Consider the following 17,612-nt stretch of genomic DNA (forward strand, 5'->3'; position numbering starts at 1 on the left):
AAACATCACAGTGAAATCTTTTTAAAATCAATGACATTTGGTCTCCAAGACGTAATAATTTGCAAATTACTTCTTGTGAGTTACGAAGGAAACAGTTTTTAAATTTTAACCTACATATGTGACATGATTTAATCTTCGCAAACGACGCATCCGACTCTTCTTAAAGTATACTTTTTTCGGTTTGCTCAGAAAAGTTTCCTAGTCTGCTGTATTCAGATGCCTTAAGTTATAAAAGTATAAGGTTCATCGTAAACTTTTAACAATATGCGTAAAGTACTATCAATAGAATCCTTTATAAATGTGATTCAAAATCTAAATGATTCTTTGGTAACTATTTTGATAAGTACACTGGTCAATAAAAAAGAACCTTTTCATCTCATAAATTAAAATACATTTGTCTAAATCAGTTTTTTATGATGATTCCAAATACTTTATAAGTTTTCTTTTAGCACGTTTTATTCATAAGGTACTAAAAATTGTATTAATTTCTTAGCTTTTATGTATATTTGAGAGATTTACAAGAAACAGAATCGCAAAAGAGTTCATCTAATTATTGTTGAGCTTATAGACCATGAATATTTTACATCATTTTAATTAGCACGGGGGTTTATTAAACAAAACTAAACGAAAAATTAACATTAAAATCGCTGTGAATACGATTTTCTTTTGTGCAATTTATCTGGTTCATCGTAATATAACATCCAACCGTAGTCAGCCATCATGCTTTCATTCCAAAAACCATGGTAGCGTTTACCTATCAGTTGAATGTCTTGGTGAAATCGTTCACCTTGCTCACACTTACAGCTCCAAGATTTTCTGGGAAATTTCTAATTTTCAGGGAAAAAGTCAAGATGCAAACGTAAAAAATGCAAATGTAAGACATACGACATCCTATTTTCCGAAAAGCGTCGAGAATTTTCTGAGATTCGTCCAAAAGGATTATATTAGACACAATTTCTTCCTGTATTATACTCATCCCTTTGATGCCAGTTACGTTTGATATAATGTTCTGCAGTAGCACGGCTGTCCCACACAAGAAACAACAGAATTTTGTAAACCCCTGCTTCTATGCCCAATTACATTCCAATAACCTTTAAATCACCACAGATGTTTCACTGATGAGTTTTAAAATCGATTTCTTCGAGTAATATTCGCATGTTTTCAAGTGTTTCACTTAAATGAATAGAATATGCAATTGGTATGCAAGCCCTTTTACTGCCATTATGTAATAGCAGAGCTTTCAAACTCCGCTTTGAGTCAATAAACAAATACCATTCGGAAGCTATGTGGGACTGCGAAAAAGCTCCAAAAAGTCCATTGATGCCATTGCAATAACACACTGGCCCATTAACAACAAAAAAACTTAGATAAGTTAAGATTACGTTTTGATAATGGCACACCTTTAAGCCTGTTCCAAGTAGGTGTTTTTGCTTAAGTCTAGATGCTAAAAGCTCAGCTTTTTCTTTTGACGAGGATAGGTCTCTGACCAAATCATTGAACTCATCTTAGGTAAAGGTTTCTGGTTCCATATCAGAATCAGGGGTGTAGTCCAAATCCGTAGAATCCTAATCACTTTTGCCAGTAAAAATATAAAATTCAGTTTTATCTTCAACACGCGAGGTTAGAATTATTTTGTTCTATCTCCAAGTTTAAACGTTGGGAGAAAGTTTTTGATTTTTTTCTTAAAGTAAAAATTATTTAAAATTTTAGCTTTAATTTTTAAATAAATAATAACTTATGCTTAAAATAATTTATGTTTAAACAAATTATTTAGAAATTGTAAAATAGAGTGTATTTTTAAAGCAATCATTATTTACTAAAATTAATAACTTATTTTCTCCCAATTTTTAAAATGGGAGATAAAATAAAATAATTCTAACCTCGCGAACAGACTGAAATCCATCCAATGGAGGGACTGGAATAGGTACTGACGCATCATGAGGAACTGGTCTGATAGCTGAATCCGAATTTGGATACACAACTTTGTGCTTATTTTTGACCGAAAAGCCAGTGGTATTAATGATGCAAAAGTAGCAATCAGTAAGGTGATTCTTAGGTTCCCTCCATATCATGAATACAACAAATGGAAGTGAAATCTTTCGTTTATGTAGCCAATCACGTAAACCAGTAGAACACGAATTATAAATAATCTACGAACCCCATGATTTGTCCTGATCGCTTAGTGGACATCAAAAATACAATTTGTAGATTTTCGTTACGTCATTCGTAATTTTACGTCTTTGTCCAAAAGCTGTAAATGATCCGTACACAGAGCAGAAAGTGTCTGGATGATTTTTACGTCTGAGGCATACTAATAATTAAATTTATAGTCAGCAAAAAAAATTTGAATTGAGAAGCAATATTATTTAAATTGTAACAAAATCACTAAACACTACGATACATTTATCTCATCACAAAAACTAGACGTGCCTTAAAAAGACTAAAAACAGATTTGAAATCAGCGTTAAAAACTCTATCTAGTCCACATAAGATTATGTTTGATGAAAAGTTTTTGACCAGTGTTATCCACTTTTCTTTATTTTTGATTATTTTAAATCCAAAGTTATTTTATTGGTGTGTTAAACAAGAAATTTTCATTAAAAACTTTTAGCATACTAAAAGTTTCAAGAACTTAAAATGAACTTCAAGTAAACGTGAGATGAATTTCAGATCTATTTTTCACTTTTATTGAAACTCACTGAAAAAATTGTAACAGCAACATTGTTACCTCTCCCATTAAAAAAAAAAATAGGAGTTCTGGTAGAATAACTCTTCTAAAAGAGTATCAGGTCTTTATTAAGATAGTGCGCCCTTGGATTTGTAACATATCTGAAATCATGAACTTTGTTTTATTTTTTTTGACTCCAAGGTCACACTCTCCCTTACAATTCAAGCACTTTCTCTCACAATACAAGTTTTAACAGAAAATGGAAATTTATACAGGGTGTTTCATAAATTGTGTACGTGCTTTTGATTTAAAATATTTAAGCAAACAATGAAGAAAGAATTTCTTTGTAACTTTATTTATCAAAATTAAAAGATAATAAATGTGGCTATTCAACTTGTTTACCATCTTGCTCTTGACAGGGTTTCAAAAGAACCATTACGTTTTCGGAGGTTCTTCTACACACGTCTGTCGTCTGACAGACTCTCTGTCGTCTCTCTGTCGTCTGACTCTCTATATTCTCTTGTTCAATCAGTTCACGAAGTTCAGCAATTGTAGAGAGTCTGTACTTGTATACAATATTCTTTGAGAAGCTCCAAACGAAGAAGTCCGGAGAAAAAAGGTCGGGAGAATGAGCAGCCCACTCGATTAGACCTCGTCTGCCTATGTTGAGGGAACTTTCGATTAAGCCAGCTTCTTGTTGTTTCGATCAATGCCCCATCTTGTTGAAAGTACATACCACTTTGTTTAGTTTGAGGCCATAAAAACTCTTCAAGCATAAATAATCGAAAGCCTACTTCTTGAATTGTTCAATAATAGCTGCTTGAGCTCATTCCCATTTTGATAACGCCCTTTTGAACTGATAAGTCGTCGGTTTCTTCTGCTCTAACGTTTTGAACGGCTTCATCTGTAACAATAAAATGAGAGTGGCTGGATCTTTCTTGATCGTGAACACTGCCAGTCTTCTTAAACTTGTCAACTAAATTTCGAATCGTATTTTCATGAGGTGGCGGAACGGTACAATGATTTTTCAATTACCTCCTAGAAAATTTCTCATATTTGGCAAAATAAAAAAAATTTGGGTTTTTTCTTCGATCTAAGGTCGTGAAGCCATGCTTTTTTATATATATCTAAATTAATAATTAAACCTTTATTATGATAGTTAGAAGCAAATTTTAAATCAAAAACACGTGTAAAACTTATGAAACACGCGGGTACCAAACGCTGCATCGCATACTTGAGATCAAAAGAAATATGATGCTTTAAATCTTTTTTCCCCCAAAAATATTTTTGTTTGGATTAACTAAATGTAATATTTTCTTAAGTAAAACCAGAGTCCATAGATGTTATTACAATTTAGTCATAAAGATTTCTATAGTTACAGTCCATAATTATAGTTTAGTCATAACGATTTTACCCACAATCTCTGCATAATCTCTGCATAATTTCTGCATAATCTCTGCATAATTTCTGCATGACCTATGGGATAAAGGAAAAACTGTTTATATTACAAACTAAATATCTGCTGGTCATCTTCATAAATATAATTTGGTCATCTTCAAATTAATTTTTTTCTACGGCTGCATGTCAGAGGTTCTTCTAATACTTACACGACCTAAAATTTGTTTTATGTAGTAAAATGCTAAGCTATAGCTTATGCAATCTAAAAGGAAAAGTTTTTTACGAGTGAAAATTCCAGTTCTACTTAACTTTTCTTTAGTTGTTTTTTAGTCAGGCTTTAGTTAAGTTTATAAAATAACACAATAAGGTTTGATACGTATTATTTATTATAAAACAATTTGTTAACATAAATCTAAACATTTACAACGTTTTTTTTATCTCGTTCAGCATGAGCACACATGTTTTTTTTTTAAAACTAACTTCGTAACGTGTAGTAATGATACTTCGTAACGTGCCGTAATGATACTTAGCAACGTTTGAGAAGATTTCATTTAGCATCATAATCAAAATATCGAATATTGGAATTCTACTAGTTTACGATTCCGTTTAGGATATTTCTGTTAATCTTGCTTATTCTTGTTATTGGGTAATTATCTATCAATTTTGTTTATTCTTGTTATTTCTATTAATTTCTATTACTCTTGTTTATTCTCGTTGCTTCTATTAATTTCAATTAATCTTGCTTATTCTTGTTGTTGGGTATTTGAGGTTGTGTAGCGCGCGAACACGTTTACTTCTTCATCCACTACAACAGCTTTGCACTTAGATATTCTTTTTTTTTTGAAGGGTCCTAACCCTAGCCTTCAGCCTAAAACCTAACCCTTTGAAGAGCCCTAAACCCTAACCCTAACAATGACACGATTTTATATTCTTTTAAAATAATCCCCTCATGATTAGTTAACTTGTTTTGAATTCTACATTACGGTTCGAGCGTGGGTAGTCATACCATTTTCATGACAACAATGCGTTACTTACAAAACTACTAAACTTATAACTGTTGCAACTTTTTTTTCGTCTGACTCATTAGATTTTAAAATAGGGAAGAGTTGCTTTAACTGCAACAGCTCCTTAATTGGGGCACTTAACTTTTTTCCGGAACTAGAGCGTTAACTTTTATGCTTTTAATAGAGGGACCTATTTTCATTTTTTTGTTATGTTTTTAATATCGTATCAAACAAATTACACAAGTGTGAAAAAATTTAAAAAAATCATTGTTTATTTCCATTATTAGTGCAGTCAATAAAGTCAAATCATGTTTAAAAGCGTAGTAGGGTTGTATAAAAAGCTTTCGTATTTAAATCGTCTTCGGTGAAAAAAGGTTTCTAAGGTGTTTTCTACAATATATTTTTTACAATATCTAAATCTATTCCTCAATATCTAAAGTGTTTTACAATATATTTTCTGGAAAACAATCAAGCTTGTCATTTACTATGCATAATATCTGATAATGAAACGACGAAATAATCTGAAAATTTAAATTTGTTATTCTTATGAGGCTATTGAGCTTGGACTGAATGCAAGATTCGAACTTGAAATTCCAAGTTTTACTTCGTATTTAAATTTTGGTTTAAAGACCGACCTTTCCTAAAACCTTAAGATGAGATGTATGATGTTTTACTAAAAAAAAAATCAATTAACAATTTATTGAAATGCTTATAACTTTTAATTCATAATTAATTTTATCCTAAAAGTTAATATTAGAATGTATTTTAAATGCACTGAAGTCAAAGATAGGATTAACGCTTAATTACGTCGCTCGGTAATCGGCAAAAATAGCGAGAAAAAAATTTCCTGGAAATCTCTTTAAAGAAGTATTCTAAGAAACCTTTGAGAATGAAAGTGTTTTCTTACACTTGTTTAAAAAAAAAAAAAAAATTTAAGTTCGCTAGAGAAATCCGCTGGGATATTCCACAAGATTTTTAGTTTGTAAAGAAAAAAAAACTTCGTATTATAAATTTATAATACGAAGTTTTTTTTCGTGAGGTAGATTGTACAATATGCGTTAAATTCTTTTGCTCAGCTAACTTTGTGCAAGGATGTTTAATACCTTTTCTTATAAGTTGAAAACAACTTTTGCAAAGAATAAAGTTTTCATTGGTTGCAGAAAAATTCACATTATTTTGAATGTGATCTACATCTTTATTAGTTTCACATGAAACAATTGGTGGAGGAGTTGCCATTTTAGTACCATTTGTACGCCCATTAACACAAATAAAACATTCACATTTCCCACCTCGAATAACTCTAGTATTAAGACCTAAAAATAACAAGAAATTAGTTTTTTTAAATGCAAACATAATATTGTTTATAAGAAAAATAATAATGAAAAAATTAACTAGTTTTTATTGGCTTATTTTTTATTAGAAAAAACATACCTTCGTACTTGGGTCGAGCGGTGAATAAAAAGCTTTTTGAATCTGCTTTTTCTAAACTCACTAGATTTTTTCTAAAATTTGAACATAACATTTTAGGCAGATCAGGGTTTTCAACAGAGAAGTTTTCCCAAAAAAATCTCTTGATAAGATTTTCATAACGTTTTCCTTGTTGTGGGCATGAATTACTACATTTGGTTTGAATGCATCTTAAATCATTGCCTTTTTTCAAACAGCATATACAAAAGCACTTTAAAAACTCGTTATGATCTTTAGCAAAGTATGGCATTCTTTTCTTTTCTTGAGAAATAATTTTTATATTTTCAAATTAATTACTTACTTTAAATTAATTACTGTGTATTCAAATTGAAATAGACAGTAATTTTATAATTATTCTCGCTGTTATAACTAAAGTCTTTATTATTATTTAAGTCTTTTGTTGACAACAAATAAGCCAATCGGAAATTAATAAATATTATTATCACCAATCGCGTGGTTGCAATTACAGAAAGTAAACAGCAATAATGGCCGATGGAAAAATATTATTTTAATATTAAAACATCGTCATTTGTAAAACTTCTTACTAAGTTTTCTCGAAAAGCTACCATAAAAGGATTTAAATGTTGATAGTTTTTAAATGTACTAATGGGCTAATTTCAAAATAAAAAAAAAAAATTAATGGGATATGTTATAAGGTCTTAGGTCACCTTCAGGGTACCCGTGTAAAGCTACGTGATCGATTGTCGAATACTCAAGCATGAAATAAAACACTTAAAGTGTATAGAGGTCCAAAACTATTGCGATCCCCGCCTAAAAAAGAAAAGTGGCAGTTTAGCTCACCTGACCCCGACGATTTACGCACATATTTATACTTAATTTACGCACATATTTATACTTAATTTACGGACATATTTATACGTAATTTACGGACATATTTTTACTTAATTTACGCACATATTTATACTTAATTTACGCACATATTTATACTTAATTTACGCACATATTTATACTTAATTTACGCACATATTTATACGTAATTTACGCACATATTTATACGTAATTTAAAAACATTTGGTGCAACTGAATTGTTGATTTTACAAGCCGTAAATATTTAAAAGCACAAATAGCAGGTTATTTTTTCTTAAGTCTTAAGTTTAAGAAGATTAAATTTATATAAAGTTTTATCTTTTCGACTTTTTTTCTTTGGTTATAAACTTTGTTTTGATTCAATGAAAAAAACCAAACAACAACAAGACATCGATTTTTTACAAAAATATATTTCACAAAAAACATAAAAAATATCTTTTTTTGAGTCATTTTAACCGTGCAGCTTCAATCAAATTTTTTTGACAATTCCTATTCGATGCATACATAATTTTTCTAAATTAAAAACTGAATAACTTATTAATACAAAATCAAATCTTTCAATATGCAAAAAAATAGGATTTCTAAAAATAATAAATATTCACGAAAATCAGCACAAAGATAAAAAATGACGAACAACGAGGATGTCACACATAGTAATGTGATGTCACACATGAGATGAATTACTACTAGGACTTATTTGTTGAATGAACCCAAAAGACTTTTAACGCAGTTGAAAACCGAAACATTTTCCGTCACCGAGACATTGTCGCCGAACCACACCGTCACCGTATTTTTTAAAAAATAAAATAATAACAACAGTCAAAAGGACACCGATTATTAACAAGAGAAGTTTGGACGTCGTAATAGTAAATGAAAGCAACGTGTAAATTCTACGATGTAAATCAATAATGATTAGCTGGCTAAAGAAGGCGGAAAAACTCCCAGAGTAACGTAATCTTGCACAACCTAAATATAAATGTTTCATCAAAGATGTTAAGTAAGCAAGGAATTTTTTAAAAAAATCATTTGAAATAAAAGAAAGATAAGAATTTACGCACCAACTTCAACTCGTCCGCAGTAACATATGGCTTAGTGTATTTAAAGCCTAAACTTTCAATCTTTGTTCCGTCAACATGCATGTGATTATTGTACAAAAGTTCCTATAAAATCGAGGACAGTTTTAATTCAAGCCATATTCAGTTATTAAAGATGAAAACGAGACAATGCGAACAAAATCTAATAAAAATGTAACTTACTTTATCTAAGTACGGACTTAGTGGAGTATTTACTATTTTATCGTTGGTACACGCAACAGACCATGGTGCCAAGTGCTTCTCATTTGAATCGTCAACCACATTTGTCATATTTAACTAAAAAAAAAAAGAGGAAAAACTTTGAAAGTCAAATAATAAACCTTACACGGTTTGCACAAAAATGGAGTCAAAGTGCTGACCTTAGCTACGTTTGAAATAACTGATCCGAAGAAATCGTACTTTATACCAAAAATCTGGCAAACTAACTCACTGATACTTCCTTGGCCTTTAAAAAAACTAATAATTTCAACGTTTCATCATAATGCACAGAAACGACAAAAAAAGGAGAGCATTAATGGCAGCAGCTTATATTACCTTCTCATATGTTATGAGTAACAGGTGTCAATCTTTAAAGCTAGAAAGTTTAAAATTTCAAAGATTGGGAGTTCTCTTTTTTACACCACTTTGATTTTTAACAATGTAGTATTCTTAGGTCTTTTATTTTGTATTTTGAACAGAAAATCACGTTCATTATAATAAAAGAAAAACTATTGGTATAAAAATAGAAGGAAAACTCCAATTACTAGAATCTTGTTTATCTGCTAAATTATAGATATCACCACGCTTCCCATGAGTGCATAAAAACCAAATTGCTGTGGCAACATCATTTACATGAACAGTGTTCATTCGTAAATCTTTACTCCATAACAGCTACGTAGAAGAAAGCAAAATAAATTCAAAAACATTTTCAAAATGCAAAATTAACAACAAAAGAAAATATATACAGTCAGCTAAAACTGACTAAAAAGTTAAGTTCCTATAAGTTGAAAATTTGTAAATTAAATTTAAAAATAAAAAATTGAGAGAAAACAAATAGCTTTGAACCTTCATTTTTTCTTGAAGTTGTTTGTACACGGCTCCGATTATCAAACGAGGGGCTTTAACAAAACAAAGAAAACATTGAAACAAAACAAAGAAAACATTGAACAGCAGCAAAACAGCATCTCCTTTTATATGAAAAAAGAGAGAGAGGGCAGGGGGGGGGGGCAGCAAATGATCTTGTTCTTACTCTATGACTTTTTTTTCTTTTTTTTCATATTTTTCTTAGTGTTAAAATTTATTTTTAAAAAATAGTATTTATGCTTATAAAATCCATTTCATGTTCTGTGCCTTGAAATATTTTGAAACATAACAAAAATACCATTCATTCTTTATGTAAGGGGGGGGGTTGCCTTTTAACGTTCCACTACACAGAGGTTTGTGGAAGAGTTTAAGTTGCTAGAGTATAAGATTCTAGATGATCAGACGCTAATATCACAGCTGTAGATAAAACAGCAACCTTACTAGAACTTAGTATGCATTCTTACAAGGCTCAGCTGGTCCAAATTCATAAACCTCACAGAAGATAGTTTTTTAATCATTTTATGTAAGCATCAGGGTTTGGTTTTTCAAACAATACAATAACTAATAAAGTAGAAACTTCTATATCAATTATTTGAAATCAATAGAAATTAAAATAAATTATATTTCTAGACATACAAAGATACAAGATAACAGAGAAAAAAAAGGTAATACATTGTATACCTCTATGTTATTTTCTTTCAACATTTCAAGAAAATACATTTAATCAAATCTGTTGAACTTATTTAATCAAATCTGTTGAACTTATTTAATCAAATCTGTTGAACTTATTTAATCAAATCTATTGAACTTATTTTTAAAACAAATTTTAGGTAAAAGTTAGCATACAAAAATAAATTTGTCAATTAAAAAACTGCTTTGAGTTTTAAAAAAATTTGCATCAAAATTCAATGCATTTTGAGAGTGATATTTAAATTTCTTTATTTGTTACTAATCGTTAAAAATCATAAAACCAAATGCTGATGCTTATTTAAGATAAACTGTATAATAGCATTTCAAATGTTCAAGTGAAAAACTAGTTTTTTGTATGAATGTAAAAACTTTTAATAAATTTCTACAATTACGTAAATTATATAAATTATCTAAATTATATAAAATGTAATTATATAAATACATCATTTTATAAAAATGCTAATGCTTAATTTAATGGATGAGGAACAAAATCTTATAAGTGACGACTAATCAAAATACAAACAAAAAAAATTTCACCAACATCCTAAACCTCTAATAAAAGTAACTTTGTGGTGTGTAAGTTAGGCCACATTGTTTTAAAAAAGGGCAACTTAAGATGCCCCAAAGATAATCAGATTTGACAGATTTCTTTCTCTGGTGTTTCTTCAAATATAGGGGAGAACCTTAATGAATGGGACGATTATTGAATGGGACAAACTCAGATTCTTATAGAAGCATCGATGTAAGGATATTCAAATTCCTGTAACAAAGACTGATAGAAACAAGAATTCAACTGACCGACTCATCCATCCTATTGCTCTATGACCGTAATGACAATGGATGTTATTGTATTTTCGAATGTAAAAAGTAATTTTAAAAAAATTTTTTTTTCTTCTGATTTTGCAGCAATTTTTGAAGTTATGGAAAATAAAATTCCATGCTTAAATAGATAGCAGTCTTTAGTACTACAGTGAGGAAAACATTCAAGCTTAATTAATGGTGTTTTTGGTGTGACTAATCATTTTTGGATAAAGTGATGCGCATAATGAATGGGACAAAATACTACCTATTTAATGAATTTAACAAAGTATTATTTACAGCTCAGCAGAGGGATGCTGCAGTCCCTTACTTTTATCCCCATGGGTAATGGGTATTATTTACACACTTTTATACTGCAATATTTTACTTAAATAAAAATAACTAAATATAATATTCTAAAATGAGAAAGTTCTACTTTGATTGAAATTTAATTAGAGTTAAAATGTTTAAAGTTAAAAATATTTTTTGTGTGGTCTTTATGTATGTATCTATATATTTAACTAGATTTACAATTAATAAACTAATTTGAAAAATGATTGAATTAAATACGTTTATTTTTAATTCTTTTATGTTTGTCCCATTCAATGAGACATACTTAATGAATGGGACAAATGCCATGCTCCAATAAAACTCTCTTTTTACCAATAGCCAAATGCAAATCCAATTTTTTTGTTTCACTATATCATTGAGCAAGAGTCGGTGGTTATCAAACATATTTAAATATATATATTAAACAATTTTATCTATGTTTAAAAAGCATTTTGCAAAAACTGTCCCATTCATTAAGGTTTTCCCCTAAGTTTTATATGAAAAAATAACATGTTTGTGTAAGAAAAAGGAATGTTTGTGTTAAAATTCCAATATAAAACACTAACAATTTAAGAGGACTCATACAGATTTTTCTCAAAAGAGTTTAATTTTGTAAGCATTGCAAATTTGTAAGTACAATAAAGACCTTAGAAAAATTTAAGTTTGCTTTACTATTCATATCATTTATATTATTCAATGAAATTAATTTCTTTAATTTTTGTGCATCTTTTGAAAACAATAAAACAATTGGGTCACCTGGGTTCTCACAAAAAAAAGTTACATTCCAGTTTTTCCTCTTATTACTACTTTAATATAAACACAAAACTTACTCAAACCAATAAATATAGAACTCACTTAAACCAAGCTTGTCACCAATACCATAAACAATAGCTGGTCGAATTACTACATAATCTAATCTATAAAAAACAGAATATAAAAAAGTTTGAATACTAAAATAAAAAACGAAAGGTTCTGTTTATTCTAAAATGAAAAATGAAAATTACCCTTCAATATCATTCAGCTTTCTTTCCAGCTTTAGCTTAAAATTAGCTAATGATGTCCATGGCTCTAATTTTCCTTCTTCATTGGTGGCTTTCTGGAAATTTTATAAGAACATTAATATTTTCCAAAAGTAAAAGAAAAAAAAAAAACACTAGCCTAGATTTATCTCACTAGCCTATAAGATTTATCTTTTTTCTTAACAGGTTGATTTTTAAAAAAAGTAAAAATTTAGTAGATCAATTTTTGGACAGTAAATAAAGGAACTTTAAAAACTAGCTTCCATGCCTTATCACTTTCATATACTTGCGCTGTTGATACTTCAATATAGCGTTTTACATTACAAGAAGCCGCTTTTGTCGCAACATTTACTCCAAGGTTGTAAATGTGTTCACTGTAAACCTTAAAATCCAAAAAAAGTTATTAAAAAATTTTTTTACTGTTATAAAAACTTCTACTAAAATAAATTGTCACTATATTCACCTCGTCTCCTTGTCCAAATCTTGTTTCAGAGGCAAGATTAATAACATAGTCAAATGAATGAGTAGCAAATACACGCTCTACGTGTGCTGAAGAAAAACAACACATCAGCTCATTTGTATTTATTTAATTTTAAGATGTTGAATTTTTTATTTGCATTTGCAATTCATGAAAGTTCTTACCAGGATTAACTAGATTTGCTTGAGAAAACTCTACTCTGGGGTCATCAAACACAGCCTATAAAAAAAAATTGTAAAAACTACTTTCTACTTTAATTATATGAATGAAAATTTCTATTTGCACACTTTATCCGCAATTAGTTTGCTTTTAAAATAGTAAATTATATACTTTATATAAAAATTGTTCTAAATAAAAGCAACAATTTTTATATAAAGTATATAATTTACTATTTTAAAAGCAAACTTATGAAAATTTGTTCTGAAAGATGCTTTTTTTTTGAACCTGAAAGAATTTGTGAATTTTATTGTTGAAAATGTGAATTTTTGGTTGAAATTTTTTTTGTATTTAACAATTTAAATCATTTCTTATATTGCAAAGTGTTTTTTTTTTTTTTTTATCTTTGTGATTTTAAGGTCATCATTTTTTTTTTTCTTCATCTTCCATTCAACTCAGCACACAACTCTTACTTCCAAGTAAGAAAAAGAAAAGTTTAAAAGAAATGTTCCTTGACAATTTTTATGAACCACATATTTAAATCAAAAAATAAATGACTCTCTATCATTAGAAACTTGTTTTTATCAAAGAAATTGCAAGTTATTTTATACTTTTATGTAAATATATATAATATATAAAAAATATATAAAAATATAAAATTATGAAAATATAAATATGTAAAATATATATAGATTATATATTTGAAATGACTTAAGCTTAAGCAGTCATTTTTAAAAAAAGCAAATTGGTAAATAGTAAAAAAAAAAAAAAAGTATCAACCTCAATCTTTAATAAAAACAGGGCTTTTTAAATTGTTCTTTACCTTATGCTCTGCATTAAGCCATGATAGCTGTGGTGGTGATTTATCAGCAACTCGTATCTAAATAGGAAATCATAAATAACTTAATTGTCTAAGAGTAATATAGTTTAAAAACCTTATGAGGGAGCGCTCCATGAATAATAAATCAAATTTTTGAAAAACAATATATTAAGTTTGCTTATTTTTGGAAGCTTTCTGCTTTCTTGGTTATTTGTTGCTTCTGTTGTTAAATATGATTTATACTTTTTTCGTAAGTAGAAAAAATGCATTATTTTATAACTTCTTCGAAGTTTGTAAATTTTGTTTAATATTTTAAAACATTTTCAAAAAATTTTAAATATTTATTGATATTTATTACTAAAACATTATAATTGTTGCAAATTTAAAAACTGTAAATAAATAAACAAAATTTAAAAATAGTATTTTGTACTTTTCAAAAAAGTATTTGCAAGTAAGTTTTACAAAGAAAAAGATTTCATCAAAACAAATTTTAAAATTTTATAATTTAAGAATATTTTTAAAGAGTTTTTAAAAATATTGTTAATTTTTAATGTAAAAACTATTTACATTAAAAATACAGAATTACGTTTGGTATAAATACCTTTTCAACCAGATTGTTTTTAATAAGATATGTAACAAGATGACGCCCAATGAATCCACAACCTTTAAACCAAGAAATATCATTTTCAGACCATAATTCATAAATGACTGAAAAGTAATCAGGCTTGATCAAGAACGGCAGTGCACATTCACTGCCTCAGACAGCACAATTTATTGTTAATCTACCAATCATTTTGTATTTAATAACAAATTATTTCTACTTTAAGCTGCAAACTATTTATTATTAAACAGTTTTTTTATTCTTTTAGGTAAAAAAATAATCAAATTTTCAAATATTTAGAAATTTAAATCGTATCAAATTTTCAAATATTTAGAAATTTGAATAGTGTTTTCAGTTTAAAATTCTTAAAGATTTTTATTCAAAGTAAATGAATCTTTTAACCCCAATGAAATACTTAAATGTTTCTTGCAGGAAAATAAAAATCTGTATTTTAATATTATTTAAATAGTCACCTATTAGTTTCAAGGGAAAAGACACTACACAACTGCTAATTTATATCTGACCAAGCCTGCAACTATTCAATAACTTAAAATAAATAAACACACTTGCATTTTTAGAATGTTTTTAAAATAAAAAGCAAACATTTAATAGTGTATAGGTTTAAATTTGATCAAGCAAATGTGATTAAGAGTGAATAAGTAAAAAAGAAAATGAATGAAGGGTGCCTTAGTGAGTGAGTAAAGCATGAATGGAATGGTGAATGAGTAAAAAGCAAATGAATGTGAGTGTGAATAAGTAGAAAGCAAATAAGTGAAGGGTGACTGAGTGAAGATTGAATGAGTTACAGGTGAGCAAGTATGGTATAAATGTTGATGAAAGGTAAAAGAAAAGGTGGATGAGTGTAAGAGTAAAAGGTGGATGAGTGTAAGAGTAAAGGGTGAATGAAAAATAGCTGCAGATTTTATTTTTTAAAGTTAAAAAATAAAATCTGCAGCTTAGAAAATGAAATCTTCAACTATTTTTCATTTAACTAATTTAATCTTCAACTAATTCATTTTAGCATAAACATGATTTTATTCAAATTTTCATAAAAAAATTTTTTTTGACTATTTTCTTACCTCCTAAAATAAGCACATTTGGATTTTTACTCATTTTTGATTTTAGAATTTTGTTCTGTAAATTATTAATTCTAAAAAGAAATGGATTAATTTATAGCATTTTTTTTATTTTAGATTTTTTTTTTTTTTTTTTTTAAATATATTTTTAAAGTCCTTTTATCTTTAATTCTATTATTTATTTTATTTTATTATTTCTATATTAGTAAATGTAATGTAAAAAATATCATAAAACTTCTTCCAAGAAATTGGCACAGCAATAACAACAATATGACTAAGATAAATATCAAAAGTATATAAAAAAATACCAAAGTAAATAATTTTTAATAATAATGTGTTATAAACAACTTATTGAATTTTTGCCTTCAAGCAATTATTATGTGATTTCCTGCATAATAAGCAAGACTATGCAAAAGATTATAGATATTGAAGCTAAACCAATATCATATATAAATATACTTTTACTATTTAATAGATTCATTTGAATGTAGAGAAAAATAAATGACTCATCATTGATAAAAGAATCAAACTTTATTTCCAAGTTTAAAATATTTACAATAAATATAAAACATAAAACAATATTTACCAGAAAATTTAAGATGGCAAAAAATAACTTTTTTTAAACAATCTTTTGAAAAAATTTAAAAGAGAAATAAAAATGTATGGTTTGTATTCCCAGATGAATTGATCCTGTTGCAATAATTTTTTTACATGTGCAACAAAATTTCAGAGAAACAAAATGGCCACATGGAATTAAAACCTTAGAGCAGATATTGATAAATTAGGATTTTGGCTGAATGATTTTCTCAATAACTTCTCTTGCTTTTGTTGCTTCTTGCTTATAGAAATCTATTCGTCCTTCAAAATATGATTTCTATAAAAGGAAAAAAAGCTATTAGTTATGAAAATATCAATTATTTTTCCATAATTCTTATGAAAGAAAAATCCAGATTTTCTTTAAAATAAAGATCTTTGCAAATTTGTTAACTTTGAATCTCATCATCTTTTTTTTTTTCTCCCAAGTAAAAAAAAAAAAAAAAAATTTACCACTCTGCATTTTTGTCTTTCTGCTTCAATTTTCAGAAAATCATCTATTGTCCAATCAGCTTCTTTTTTATTGAGTTTTATGAAAGGGCATTTTGATGAGTGATTCTTATGTTCTTTCCTAATGTAAATAAAAGCTAAATTATATATTTAAAAAAAAAAAACTTTTTTTATTAAGGAAATTTTAACCTAGTAGAAAACTGTGCAAGATTTTAAATAAGAGCCAAGCTATTGTTTGTTTTTTAAACTAATTTTTGAAATTGGTTTTATGCCTTGTTAAAAGTAAATCCTTTCAAACATAAGAGAGCTTAAAAAGATTTTAAACCATTTTAGAACTTTAGAAGTTAAAATATTAAAGTTCTTGTAAGATTCTTAAAGAAACTCTTCTGCTAACAAAACACAAATAAGTAAAAAAAAACTATTTTTGCTTATGACCTTGAACAAAGGATTTTAAACAAATCGCTATCAAGACCTAAATCAGTTACACATTACATCAGACTGATGGTATTATTGAATTAGCAAAACATTTGAAACTCCACTTCTATCAGAACATTGCTTAAATTTCTTTTTTTGTCTATTTGATACTGATTGAAATTTATGAAGTTCTTTTTTTCTAACAAAAATTGCATTTTAAAAATAAAAAAAGGTTTGTACACAATAACCAGTATACAAATATAAGTATTTCAAAGATTAAGAGAGCTACAAAGGTATTTCTTACCATGGGTCATCATCAGGTTCCCATCCATCAAGCTGTTTTAGGCAAACAAAACATTTAACAAGATCAGGCTCATTTTCAGATTTCAATCGAAAAAACCCTGCTTCTGCCATATTCTTTGAATTGCACAAGCAATTATCTTGATCATATGGCCAATCTATGAAAGTTTCTATACGATTCTTTTCCATATGCATAATAAACTCCTCATTTGAATTGACTTTTGTCATTATGAAATAATTTAATCTATTTGATTTAAACTTTAAAATGTAAAAAATGTATGTAGTACTTGCTTTGTTTACTTACTTGATACACCATAAAAATTGTAAATACATTTGCATGAAAATAGTATAAGAGGCATACAGCC

General features: G+C 27.9%; 3 protein-coding genes across 3 annotated transcripts; all 3 read right to left on the reverse strand.

Annotated features, from left to right (window-relative positions):
• Positions 1-6,030: 6,030 nt before the first annotated feature.
• Positions 6,031-6,943, reverse strand: LOC149878706 (uncharacterized). The gene is made up of 2 exons (XM_090072274.1): positions 6,502-6,943; positions 6,031-6,383 (listed from the first exon to the last, which is right to left on the reverse strand). Exons 1-2 carry the CDS (start codon positions 6,785-6,787, stop codon positions 6,046-6,048), a joined length of 624 nt encoding a protein of 207 aa, XP_089928400.1. The 5' UTR covers positions 6,788-6,943; the 3' UTR covers positions 6,031-6,045.
• Positions 6,944-7,755: 812 nt separating this feature from the next.
• On the reverse strand, positions 7,756-15,599 carry LOC145192769 (uncharacterized). The gene is made up of 14 exons (XM_090071967.1): positions 15,493-15,599; positions 14,414-14,475; positions 13,816-13,872; positions 13,001-13,055; positions 12,822-12,907; positions 12,627-12,740; positions 12,344-12,435; positions 12,195-12,256; positions 9,504-9,556; positions 9,203-9,329; positions 8,819-8,904; positions 8,622-8,735; positions 8,424-8,525; positions 7,756-8,331 (listed from the first exon to the last, which is right to left on the reverse strand). Exons 1-14 carry the CDS (start codon positions 15,524-15,526, stop codon positions 8,278-8,280), a joined length of 1,098 nt encoding a protein of 365 aa, XP_089928093.1. The 5' UTR covers positions 15,527-15,599; the 3' UTR covers positions 7,756-8,277.
• A 420-nt stretch (positions 15,600-16,019) lies between these two features.
• On the reverse strand, positions 16,020-17,527 carry LOC145192775 (baculoviral IAP repeat-containing protein 5.2-like). Its single transcript, XM_080070103.2, has 3 exons — positions 17,252-17,527; positions 16,537-16,654; positions 16,020-16,363 (listed from the first exon to the last, which is right to left on the reverse strand). Exons 1-3 carry the CDS (start codon positions 17,473-17,475, stop codon positions 16,271-16,273), a joined length of 435 nt encoding a protein of 144 aa, XP_079926229.2. The 5' UTR covers positions 17,476-17,527; the 3' UTR covers positions 16,020-16,270.
• Positions 17,528-17,612: the final 85 nt, after the last annotated feature.

This window comes from Hydra viridissima, unplaced genomic scaffold, assembly GCF_058129835.1.
Source record: "Hydra viridissima isolate aposymbiotic clone 2 unplaced genomic scaffold, HvirCarnegie_v1 scaffold_14, whole genome shotgun sequence".
In the NCBI taxonomy this organism is placed as follows: Eukaryota; Metazoa; Cnidaria; class Hydrozoa; order Anthoathecata; family Hydridae; genus Hydra; species Hydra viridissima.